Here is a 13,509-nt window from a genome sequence, read left to right on the forward strand (position 1 = left end):
GAGCCAGTCTACTTTGTTTGCTGGGACTCAGGCTGCACGACCCTGGGATATGAATATACAGTACAGGAAAGTGCAATTCACTGGAATTTGCAGATACCAATAATATCTATGGTTGACTTTTTAAAAAACAGTTATTTCTCCCATGGTTGTAATATAGCAGACTATTTAAGGAGCCCCCGGTGGCGCAGTGGGTTAAACCCCTGTGCCAGCAGGACTGAAGACAGACAGGTCACAGGTTTGAATCCGGGGAGAGCGCAGATGAGCTCCCTCTGTCAGCTCTAGCTCCCCATGCGGGGACATGAGAGAAGCCTCCCACAAGGATGGTAAAAACATCAAAACATCCAGGCATCCTTTGGGCAATGTCTTTGCAGACGGCCAATTCTCTCACACCAGAAGCGACCTGCAGTTTCTCAAGTCGCTCCTGACATGACAAAAAAACAACAACAAACAAACAAACAAACAAAAAACAGACTATTTGACAAAGCAAGAATAGGTGTGTGTGTGGTTGAAAACTGCATTTACACTCTGTGATATCTGTATTTAACAACTTGGTGGACTAGCAGGATATCAATTAGCAACACAAGACAAAATCCTTCTTTTCTTGCTTTGGGAGTTTTCATTGCAATGAGCAACAGGAATCCAGGAACTATTTCTGTGATCCCATCCAGGTCCACCAGCTTTATTAAAGTAAATTAAATTAATCATGAATTTTAAACTCACTATATTTTAATCTTTGTTCTGTGTATTTTAATAGATGTATTTTGTAGAAATATATTTTAATATGTGTATTTTATGCAATGATTGTGTGTTTTTAGCTATTTTGTAACCCACCTCAAGCCACAAGGTGGATTAATAATAATAATAATAATAATCATCATCATCATCATCACCACCATCACACTGGGTGCAGGGCCTAAAGACCTTGGCTTGCACTTAAACACAATCGGTGCTGACAAAATTACCATCTGCCAGCTGCAAAAGGCCACCTTTACTGGGATCTGCACGCATTATTTGCTAATACATCACACAGTCCTAGACACTTGGGAAGTGTCCAACGTATAATCCAATGCAACAACCAGCAGAGTGTTCTTGTCTGCTGTGGACTCACCTTGTTCTGTTTCAAATAATAATAATAATAACAATAATAATAATAACAACAACAACAACAATGGTTAATCATAATCATAACTAATGTTTCTTGCAAGTGGCTCAAAATGTTGAATGCAGGGCTTCTCCTCAACCAATTGATTAGCCCTGCAGCTCTGTGAAGCAGGTTGGACTGAGAGATAGCAACTGGTACAAGGTCTCCCACTGACCATCATGCCTAAGCAGGGATCTCAATCTGAATCACTCTAGTATGCTCTAACTATTAACTACACAACAATGCCTTGGTCCAGCTGTACCCTTACCGGTCAGACCAGTATTCTTTTAGATATTTCTTGGTGAGATCAAGAACACCTTCAAACCACTGCCAAAATGTGAATCCTCTGCCAGGAAGAAGTTCCTGTAAATATCAAAATGAAATGTGAGAAGGGGGGAACCCTGTAAGCCCAGTTTCCTGGCATTCCAGTCTTCTTTACAAAAGCAACTCAATTACCTTATTGAACTGTGACCATGATACTGAGCGCTGCTGGAATTCCTCAGGACTGGCACCATTGTCACCAAAGATCTTCTGGGCCAGGAAGAAGTAGTGCTCTTTCAGCAGACCTTTAGTGGTCTGTACCTCAGCCATGAACTTCTGATTCAGAGTCTCACACATGTCATCCCAACTAACACGTTCAGCCACCACGAAAGGGATGCGATTCTGAAATGAGATAGATGGACAGAACATCACACCACGGACACAGTAGGGCTATTTTCTCTCTCTTAAATTTTTAGTATGTTCCCCAGCAACCTAACAGAAAACTGCAGGAAAAAAATAGCTATACTAAGACCAGAACTGCTAATTTCACTACCCAGTCTGACTTTACACTAAATTTAGTAAATAATAAATAATAATAATAATAATAATGTTTGTTATGTTTATTTCCTCCATGAGGAGACTCAAAAGTATCACTATTACTCTAACAATTACTTATTTAGACCATAACTCCCAGAATCCACTAAATTTAGTCAATAATAATAATAATAATAATATTAACAACAATAATAATGTTTATTCCCTTCAAAAGGAAACTCAAAGTATCAATTCACTATAACTCTAAAAATTACTTATTTAGACCATAACTCCCAGAATCCACTAAATTTAGTCAATAATAATAATAATACTCCTGATCTCACAATCGTGTTAAAAAACAAAATATGGATCATTGATGTCGCAATCCCAGGTGACAGCAGGATTTCAGAGAAACAACTAGAAAAGCTGACACAATATGAGGATTTAAAGATCGAACTGCAAAGACTCTGGCACAAGCCAGTCAAGGTGGTCCCAATGGTGATCGACACACTGGGTGCAGTGCCTAAAGACCTTGGCCTGCACTTAAACACAATCGGCGCTGACAAAATTACCACCTGCCAACTGCAAAAGGCCACCTTACTGGGATCTGCACACATTATTTGCCAATACATCACACAGTCTTAGACACTTGGGAAGTGTCCGACGTGTGATCCAATTCAACAGCCAGCAGAGTGTCTGGTGTGGACTCATCTTGTTGTGTTTCAAATAATAATAATTGTTATGTTTATTCCCTCCACAAAGAGACTCAAAGTATCAATTCACTATAACTCTAAAAATTACTTATTTAGGCCATAACTCCCAGAATCCTCTACAGTTGGAGAACCCTGAGACCTGTAATCCAAACACACAAATCAGATTATAATCTTCAGAACTACCACTGATCAAATGATACTTGAGTGCTTTTGTTCCCTTTTAAACACTTACAGCTTTCCATTTCAGCTAGGATCAATTACTTACAGCAGCTGCAAAAGCATTGTCCCACAAGATGGTGGCTTTGGCGTTATTGTCTTGATTGCCATGTACTATCACAACAATGGGCAAGGACAGGGCCTGGAATGGAAATAATACAAAAGGGAAATATTCTGTAATCACCAAATACTTTTTTTATAGCTAACTTGAAGGGGAAATCTATGTAAATCAAAAAGTCCTCTCCTCTTTCTCCTAAAGGACGGTGCGAAGACAAGTTGAGTCTTAATGAAGAAGTCTTTTTTTTTTTTTTGCCAGCCAACAAATGGTGATAATTTAGCTCAAGCTCAAAAAAACTGCTGCACCTTCCTCTGGGGTTGCAGCTTTTTATCTCTTTACAGCAGATCAAAAAAGAACATTTTAATTGGTAATAAAGTTTGTCTTTTCTCACTATTGGCCCACTTTTACTTATTGTATTTCTATTGGCTTACAGTACAAAGCAAAGCAAACAGCTGAAGTGGTTATGTTGCAAGGTCTCAAGTGCTGGGTGACTGCCAAATACCAGTCTTATTTTCTAGTCTCGAACATAAGAAATTGGGACGGGGAGCAGCCTTTCTAAAACTACATCTCCTTCAAAAGTATCACCCCAAAATACCTGTCCATTTACTGACCATGGCGTTCAATTGGCAGTCTTAGAAGCCTCACAGCAGAGGGCTGCAACAAACATCACACTGTATTTCCTGATCCCAAACAGGGGCCTTCTGCTCAGGGCCCCAACCAACTCGAATCAGCTCGTCTTTGGGGGTCAGAAAAAAGCCATCCATCCAAAGTCTTGCCCTACTGCACTCAAGAGTGCCAAAGGGATTAAGTTTGGGACTGGCTACATATTTGCTGGCGTATTTGTTAACACTTTCTCAGGCCCATTATGTAAGGAAACATGAAATGGCCTTCTCAGTGGTGGCTTGCAAGCAGTGGAACTCCTACATTTGTCTTCTCCATGATCTTATTTTGCCACTAGGCAACAATCCCATTGTATTGTAGAAAGACTTCATGGCCGGAATCACTGGGTTGTTGTAGGTTTTTTCGGGCTATATGGCCATGTTCTAGAGGCATTCTCTCCTGATGTTTCGCCTGCATCTATGGCAAGCATCCTCAGAGGTAGTGAGGATCCTCTCTACCTCTGAGGATGCTTGCCATAGATACAGGCGAAACGTCAGGAGAAAATGCCTCTAGAACATGGCCATATAGCCCAAAAAACCTACAACAACCCAACATTCCCATTGTTCAGATAAGATTTTGACAACTAACTGGGGGAATGTGGAAGGGTGTGTCATGCCCTTTTTACTGTATTTTGTCCTCACTGTTACAAAACACTGTGCATTCTTTTGAATGGTTTTAAGTTAGACCTTATTCATTTAATAGCTTTCAATAATTAAAACAATTATGAGTGATTTTAGTTGTATTTGTTTTAATCTGCTTTGTGAACCACCCCAGATGGTGTAATCTGTGATGGATACAATATAAAAGGTAAAGATAAAGGTTTCCTCTTGACAAGTCTAGTCATGTCTGACTTTGGAGAGTGGTGCTCATCATCATTTCTATGCCAAAGAACTGGCATTTTCCGTAGACACCTCCTAGGTCATGTGACCGGCATGACTGCATGGAGTGCCATTACCTTCCCACAGAAGCGGTACCTATTGATCACATTTGTATGTTTTTGAACTGCTAGGTTGGCAGAAGCTGAGGCTAACAGCGGGAGCTCACCCCACTCCCGGATTTGAACCACTGACCTTTTTAGTCAGCAAGTTCAGCAGCCCAGCAGTTTAGCCTACTGCATCACCGGGGAAGAATATATATAAAGTAAAATGAAATAAAGAGCCCTCGGTGGCGCAGTGGTTTAAAGTGCTGAGCTGCTGAACTTGTTGACCGAAAGGTCACAGGTTCGAATCCAGGGAGTGGTGTGAGCTTCCGCTGTCAGCCCCAGCTTCTGCCAACCTCACATGCAAATGTGAGTAGATCAATAGGTGCCGCTCCGGCAGGAAGGTAACGGCGCTCCATGTAGTCATGCTGGCCACATGACCTTGGAGGTGTCTACAGATAACGCCGGCTCTTCGGCTTAGAAATGGAGATGAGTACCACACCCCAGAGTCGGACACAACTGGACTTAATGTCAGGGGAAAACAAAAAAAATGAAATAAAATGAGGCATTCCAGAGAACAATTTCTTTCTGAAATCCCAACTCCTCTATTCCTATCTCCTTCAACCAGATCCCACAAGGGTTTGATTCCTTCTAGATCCTTCACATTTACATTACCTTTAATACTCTCAACATTAAAACTCAGACTCACTCATACTAGAATGTACCAGACCTTCAACTAAAGCAGATGCCTCAGAACATTATGGCTGCCAGACTATGCATTCCCATACCCCAAATTTACCTCTCTAGGATATAAAAATATGTATTTAAGGGCAGGAAAGGAGAAAGGAAGAGGTGATGAATAGCACTCGATTAAGTTTCTGAGGTCTTTGGGAAATCCCTTTTTGCCATGGCTTAGAACAATGATCCTTGGTACATAAGAAACTCCATGCCATTCAGAGAGTGATATAACTCAAGAAGAGTTGTTACCTGCAGGTGGAAGTTGGTTCTGTTGGGCCCGAGGCACAGACTGACACTGAAGAGAACAGCACACTTCTCTTCAGTCACAGATTCGGTGCTTTTGCGGTCGCAGCGCTTGATCTTCTTGAGAAGCTGAAAGAAGAGAAAGGTAATTTTTATTTTATTTTATCCACATCCCACCTATCATCAGGATAGAGTTTATTAGGAATCAGTCTCAGAAGAAATGACTACCAATATGCTGTCAGAGGCTTTCATGGTCAGAATCACTAGGTTGCTGTGAGTTTTTTGGGTTGTATGACCATGTTCCAGTAGTATTTTCTCCTGATGTTTCATCCACATATATGGCAGGCATCCTGAGAGGTTGTGAGGTCTGTTGGAAACTAGACAAAATCTGCCTACCAGTATTAAAAAAACCCTCCAAAATCAGAACAGTAAATAAAGAACAACACTAAAAAAAAAACAGGGGAATAACAGACAGCAAATAATCAGGGCCAGCTAACACCTCACAACATAGATTCCCCCAGGCAGGAAGCAGGCAGACTTTGAAGCTGCAAGGCTATTCAATGCTAATCAAGCTGGCCATTTGCAACAATCACACTTGTCTCAATCAGACAAGAGTTCTTTCTCCCACCCTGGACCTTCAACATACATATAAACCCCACTTGCCTAGTTTCCAACAGACCTCACAATCTTTGATGATGGCTGCCATAGATGAAGGAGAAACATCAGGAGAGAATGCTTCTAGAACATGGCCATACAGCCTAGAAAACCCACTGACTACCAAGTTTACCAGGAATAAATGCCACAGTAGCTGTACTCCTAGAAAGCTAGTTGAGCTTCTGTGGGAATTCAGCTCAACACTTTAGCTCTCTACTTACCCAGAACTCCCTTGAATCACAGAGCTACCATGGTTCAGTCATATCCAAACCTAGTCAGAGGCTAAGGGTACATCTATATGTGCAGTGGAATGAGGAAGGATGAAGAAAATCAGATTCCCAATTAGATTTAGACTGGATCAATCTGAATTTCTTTGCGTCCCCCCAGGGGTGAGAAAGGCGGAATATAAATACTGCTAATAAATAAATAAATAAATAAATATTATTGCCACTGTTATGTGTCTTCAAATTGTTTCTGACTAACAGCAATGCTAAGATGAGCCTATCATGGGGTTATCTTCGCAAGAGTTGTTCAGTAGGGATTACCCTTGACTTCTTCTCAGGCTTTTCCTGAAAGCCTTTTCTTTTTCCCCAAGGCTGAGAGAGTGTGACTTCCCCAAGGCCACTTACTAGGTTTCCATATCTGAGTAGGAATTTGAATGGTCATTTCTAGATTCCTAGTCCAGTGCACCAACCACAACACCACACTGACCCATTGTTTAATTTTTCCTTCAAGAAAGAGCAACAATTTCCTGAAAATGGGTTGTTGTAAGTTTTTTGGGCTGTATGGCCATGTTCCAGAAGCATTCTCTCCTGAGGTTTCGTCTGCATCTGTGGCAGGCATCCTCATAGGTTGTGAGGTTGTTGTGAGGTGACTTCACAACCTCTGAGATGCCTGCCACAGATGCAGGTGAAACCTCAGGAGAAAATGCTTCTGGAACATGGTCATACAGCCCAGAAAAAACTTACAACAACCCAGTGATTCCGGCCATGAAAGCCTTTGACAATACAATTCCCTGAAAAGCACAGGATGGACTAAGAAATGTCTCCCTGTTGGACCAACTTTCTTCCTCCTACAGTAAAGTTTGTTATTGTTTGTTGTGTCACATAGTGTTCTAAACCTATGTGTGGTATAACCTGATCTGAGGATTGCTGGCTGGAAAGGGAGTTATCTTGAAGAGTTTTAGCAAGATTAGGACTTCCTGAATGAAGTCAGAGAATGTAAATAAAGATTTCAAAAAAACTGAACATGAGGAAGAACTTCCTGACTGTGAGAGCCATTCAGCAGTGGAACTCTCTGCCCCGGAGTGTGGTGGAGGCTCCTTCTTTGGAAGCTTTTAAACAGAGGCTGGATGGCCATCTGTCAGGGGTGCTTTGAATGCAATATTCCTGCTTCTTGGTAGGGGGTTGGACTGGATGGCCCATGAGGCCTCTTCCAACTCTATGATTCTATGAAAACAGACCAAAGACAGGAGGTAAAGAGCTTTATGTAGGTTGCATCCCAGTTTGCAATCCATGCTAATCTTGCCCCCACATGAAGCTGTGCTTGCTGTCACCACAATCCATTGCTACACTTACCATATTTTTGAAGAGAGCACAGCAGGCATTGCTTGTGGCATTTGTCTCCAGAGGTGCTGTGTTGTTGACAATTTCTCCACTGCTTTCACTAAAACCCAAAGAGAAAAAAAACCCATAGATATGTACTTGAGCAACTGTGAGAAGTGGTTAATAATTGCAGATGGCTTGCAACACACACAACTTTCCTTCCCAGAATTAATGTTGAACCTCTACTCAATTTTGGTAGCTCCTGGATTAAACAGACAAATATACAGACATTGATCAAAGTCTTGCTTTGCGTGATTTGGTAGGCACAGGCCTTGCGTGGTTTTAAAATACCAAGAAGGGGATGATGCTATGGACAATAATAGATGACTGTATCAGTACTGGGGGCAAATCAGTATTCTTGAACGTAAACAAATCTTAGAATGATGACACATATTTAAATGCTTATATGGTATTACGCATCTTATTGTCAGTTTTTCTAAGAAACAATTGCAAAATGTCTGTGAGTATGGAGGTAAGTAGGAAGCTTCACCCCCTCTAATTCCTAGAATCTGACAGCAGCAGGGTTAATTTTTTCCTCACGTCATTGTTTCATGTCTTCCTTCTATTACCATTTATCACAGTCCCTCACTTGCTATATGGTATGTCATCCTCTTTTTTAGCAACTCTGACAAGAGATTCAATGTATACAACCTTGTCACAACTGTGGGAAGTGGAACTTGACACATAATTATCCAATTTTATTCATAGTTTTACAGCTGCCTGGCTACTTTTCCAGCCATAACTCAAAGATGGATTCCACCTGGTCTCTCCACTGAATCTAATTTGGTCTACAATAGTCTTTATTTTGCTCATTATCTATGGTAGTAGGAATATGGCCTATCAATTGGATGGAGAATCAATAATGAAATAAATCTACACTGCCATATAATGCAATTTGAACAAGATTATATGAGTCTACACTGCCATATAACCCAGTTCAATCCGCATTATATTGGGACATGGAACAATGGTTTCAAAATTCAGGAAAAATATGCCATCTAAATATTGGGGAAAAGTTCTTGATGGAAGTGTGGCAGTGGAATATGCTGCCTCAGAGTGTGGTGGGCCTTTTCTTCTGGAGCTTTTAAAGCAGAGGTTGGATCGCCATCTGCCAGAGGTGCTTTGATCATGTGTTTCTTGCATGGCAGAATGTGGTCGAACTGGATGGCCCTGGAGGGTGACTTCCAACTATAATTCTATGAAATATACACTGTTTTATTGCCTAGACAGAGCAAGTTTGACAACAGAAGGCAAATAAAATGATGCAAAATCGATCTATGATAGCTATCTTTCAGGATCCCGGGGTGTCCATTTGGTCAAAGGAAACACTGCCTCCTCCATGTTGGGGAGAGTGGTGGGACATGCAGCCTATGAGCTAAACGTGTCCTCCACTGTATTGTCCTGCCCCATTTTCCAAACTGTGTCAGAAAAACCTGTTCTCTGTAAGACTTTACAGAGTCAAACTTTGCTGTGATGTTGCTGCCAAAAGCACTTCCTCTTTTCTTCGATTCCTCCCCACTCTATATGGGAAATGACAGTTTTTCCTCCTTTCCAGAAACCTTGCCCTATGAAGAAGGCAGACAATCTAGGCATATCTGCAACACAGAGGACCACTTGGGGGCAAAACTTCCTTTTTAGGGAATTTTGAGACAACTAAGTGTTCAAGAGAAAGGTAAATCGTTACAGTTCACTTTGCAGTTTGTTCACTTTGCCTCATGCCCTACCCATTACAAAATGTAGATAAAAGAAAAAGAGAAATGCCAAAATGGACTGGTAATACAGCTCCACTCACCTGAAGACACCTCCAGAAGGACTAGTGGTCAATTCACGTGCCTGTTTCTCTGTCACAATGTCAGCGGTGACTATGAAGGATGTGTGTGGAGTCTTGAGCAAGAGAGGCCCCAGCAAGAAGCGGACAGTGGCTTGAAACTTGGTTTGAGTCTTCAGAACTTGAGGAGGCTGTTTGTCCACCAGGAAGGAACTGAAGGGGAGATACAAGTGGAGTCAGATGGGGATCTCTGGCCCCTTCCACACAGCTATATAAAAACTACATTATATGGCAGTGTGGACTCAGATAACCCAGTTCAAAGCAGATATTGTGGATTATCTGCCTTGATATTCTGGGTTATATGGCTGTGTGGAAAGACCCCCAGCCTCCGTGGCCAACCAACAGATCAAGAGGAGGGACAGAGTAGAAATAATTAATTGATGACTCCAAGGTAAAATATGACCCCTGCAGCAGAACCACTTGCCCTTCACTGCTTGTCAATCTAGAGCTAAGAGTGGAGTATCAAAGAAATCATAGCTGTGGCAACAGATTTGTTTTTAGTCTATCTTGAAGTGAATAGGTAAACTCTGCTCCCAAATTATCCATCTGCTCCATTATAAAAAAACAAATTTTATTGACTAATGGATGGAGAATTGAAAGTAGTCAAAATGTTGGTGACAGGAAAGGGGAATAAGGAAAAATGTGTAAAAGAGATCAAGGATATTGGCCTGTCATCTCAGAGATAAGCAGCAGCATCTTACTTCTTCAACTATGTCTTACTTAACATTTCTACTGTGACAGTATTTCTTATGGCCCTTCTACGCATGCCATAAAACTCGGAAGAGACTGGGATAAAGGGGGCGGGGGCAAAATGATGTTTTGCAAAAGTACACACTGAAATGGGTTAACAGCTGAAAAGCATGTGTTTAAAAGGTGCACTTAAAACCCGATTCTGCCCCCAAAATGTTCATATTAGCATGATTGTATATCCCTGCAGTCATGGAAAACATGTGACTTCCTTCCTATACCCTGGTGTAAACTGCTCCAGAGCATGTGCATGTTTTAAAAGCCCGAAAGAGTTGATCAGGAATGCCAAAAAATGGAGCTACGGATACATAAGTGGCCATATGGAAGCACAACTGGAAAGCAATTACAAATAGAACTCTGCAACCATTCCTTTGTTCCGATCTTTATGATATTAAACAGAGCTTGAATTTATAGTTGGATAAGGAGAGAGAATAAGAAATCAACAACCCAGCTTACCAGCTGTTAGGAACTGTGGGAGCTGAAGTCTAAAACACCTGAAGGCCCAAACGTTTGGAACCACGGATGTAGAGGGACATCTCTAGCTTTTACACAAAGCTAGACACTAGTGGTAATGGATTAGACCTGCTACTGCCACCCTGTATAAAATTCCTTAAAGACACAGACAGGAGGCAGTTAGCACTTGCTTCTTGAACTTCTCAGCTAGGCCTCCACATAGATTTGTGATTAGTCTTGAAGCTATTTGCTGGCTCACAATAATGGGTTTGAGATCCATGATTTCTGGATTCTATTTTTGAATTCCCGAATAAACTTGTAAAGATATGTAAATTTTGGAACCGATGAACCAAAAACAATCATTCTACCCCAGCTCACTTGGATGTCACTTCTCTGGGTTTCCAAATCAAGCCTCAGACCTACTTCCATTTAAAGTCCTTATAACATCTGCTCTGCATCTTAAAATGAAACGTGGCACTGTTTAATAAAGGAAGGACCATGTTTTGAGGACAAAGAAAGACATTGTATGCAATAGCTTCCTTACTTTTTGATGAAGGCATTGAATATGTTGTCCAGACGTTCTTGAAGAGAGGACTGAAGCTCACCACCAACGGCAACCAATTGTATGCGGAGCTGGAAACAAATGTTCACCAAACTTTCAAGCCTGTCAAGAAACATGCCATGTTGGAAATTATTTCCTCCCCAATCAATATATGACATCCAATCCAGGATGACACAAGCTCCAGGAATTAAGTAGATTGGCTAACGAGTTATTGCAGCCATATTTATAAGCAGGAGAGTTTGGCCTTTTAAATTTTAGAAGAGCATCTGAAGATGGCAGCAAGCAAATAGGAACTGCATCTCAAATGAAAATTTGACTGGCTGTAGACAAAAACCAGTTGCTATGCTTATCAGTGTGTAATTTTCAATTTCATTGTGTGTAGCTAAATGTTCTTGTCATAACTATTTATTCATGAAACTGGTTCCCTCCATTTTATCAGTTTGATACTAATTTCTTTATGCAATGCTTTTGACACTAAATAAATAAATGAGACTGGTAATATCCAGAAATTGTTTGCAGAGTATCATCATCATCATCATCATCATCATCATCATCATCATCAATTTATATAGTCCCATCACTATGCATAGCACTTTCCATGTTAAAACCCTCCATCAAAACAGTTCCCTGTCTTCTAGTTTATAATCTAAATAAGACAAAAGGAAAAGGGGACGAAATTATGTCCAGCAGGAACTGCCAGTTCTTCCTTCCCTCTGAGGTCAGAACAGAAGAGGTTGGGATGGAGGAAAAGCCCTTTGTTGTGTTCAACCTTCCACATAACGCAAAGTTATTACATTGAATGAGCAACCGAACACACAGAAATATTCAAAGGAATACTGTCACTAATGTCAGCAGGAAGATGACATCAGTGCAGATCCACAACATCACCATAGTGCAGATCTACAACATCACCATATGTGTAATTTTGGTTCTGCAATCTTGAACTGAATGCACAGATTGCTCACCAGTTAAAAATGTCTAACCATTTCAGCAGAGGAACTTGAGTGCCTTTGGATAGTACTCAGAATCTTCAATCCCTTCAATATGGATCTATGAGAGCTCTAAGATCTTCAGAACAAGGCAGAAAACCTTCTTGGTGTCTGCTCCTTTCTCCAGCAAGTAAAATATACTTATTTCACCAGACATTTTGAAATTAGCTTTTAATGATATGCTGTCTTTGCCAATCAAAGGGTGGGTCTCTTAATGGATGTTAATTTTTTTACTTCAGAATATTTGTTTGTAATGATAACATTTATATTTATACTTATAAAAGGCTGTTTTTGGCTTGGGATCGATTTTGTTTTTAATAAATTGTAAGATGCTTTGAACCTCACTAGTGGGAATAAGTTGGGATATAACTGTATTAAATAAACAAACAAGAAAACAACAGGACTCTAGCCAATAACTGCAGCCAAAGAGATAGCTTGGAAAATGTGACGCCATGATACACACCATTTTAGTTGTTTATTCAAGATGCACTATTTGTAGCTTTGACTGGAAAAACTCTGATGGTAACTGAAATTAGGCAACAAACTGTTATTGAATTACTCACCTCTTTTGTAGTGGACTCAAGTCCTCTTCAAAGGGAATTCCATTCCCAGCCAGCTGTTGCTGCCTCTTCCAGATCATAAGTCTTGCCAGCACAGCTTTCTGTGCCTCTTCTAATTCACTGATCGTATTCAGGAACAGAGTCTGAAGGCTTTGTAGAGACTATGAGAGAGAAAAAAGTTTTGGAAAAGAAAAATGAAAACGTGCTCCAGCATAATAAACTGGAGAGCTCAATGTAGTGAACATCATGTGGAGAGCTGAATGCATTATCTATGTGTGGTTATGAAAGACAGGTTTCCCAATCTGTAATATGATCCAGAATCCTGAAAGCAAGTTTCAGCATTTGAATGTTTGCAGGAAGTGGGTGCAGAGACACCAAAACCCATATTTAACCACATTATAGTCATACTTTTTTGCCCTACAGGCCTCTCCCGATAGCCAAAGGAAACCCTGTAGGCCTTGTTAATCTGTACTTGCCAGCAGGAGTGTGATTATTATGCAAGGAATACAAATCTATCACCACCGAGGCCCAAAAATGGGGATGCGACTATTACACAATGGCAACAACAACAACAACAACAACAACAACAATATCCTCATACCCTCAGCTGCTGCAAGAAAATCAGACAG

At 40.8% G+C, this 13,509-nt stretch overlaps 1 protein-coding gene across 4 annotated transcripts in view; it reads right to left on the minus strand.

The window, feature by feature from the left end:
- The window catches only part of STAT6 (signal transducer and activator of transcription 6), an 85,257-nt gene that overhangs the window by 17,210 nt on the left and 54,538 nt on the right, over positions 1-13,509 (minus strand). For all 4 annotated transcript variants that reach the window (XM_067464239.1, XM_067464238.1, XM_060763016.2 and 1 more), the window contains 8 exons: positions 12,884-13,041; positions 11,314-11,433; positions 9,534-9,722; positions 7,715-7,802; positions 5,490-5,612; positions 2,915-3,007; positions 1,598-1,804; positions 1,410-1,504 (listed from right to left, as the gene is read on the minus strand). In XM_067464239.1, the coding sequence (XP_067320340.1) occupies positions 1,410-1,504; positions 1,598-1,804; positions 2,915-3,007; positions 5,490-5,612; positions 7,715-7,802; positions 9,534-9,722; positions 11,314-11,433; positions 12,884-13,041 (1,073 nt within the window). The remainder of the gene's footprint in view (positions 1-1,409; positions 1,505-1,597; positions 1,805-2,914; positions 3,008-5,489; positions 5,613-7,714; positions 7,803-9,533; positions 9,723-11,313; positions 11,434-12,883; positions 13,042-13,509) is intronic.

Source organism: Anolis sagrei, chromosome 2 (genome assembly GCF_037176765.1).
Source record: "Anolis sagrei isolate rAnoSag1 chromosome 2, rAnoSag1.mat, whole genome shotgun sequence".
Taxonomy (NCBI): Eukaryota; Metazoa; Chordata; class Lepidosauria; order Squamata; family Dactyloidae; genus Anolis; species Anolis sagrei.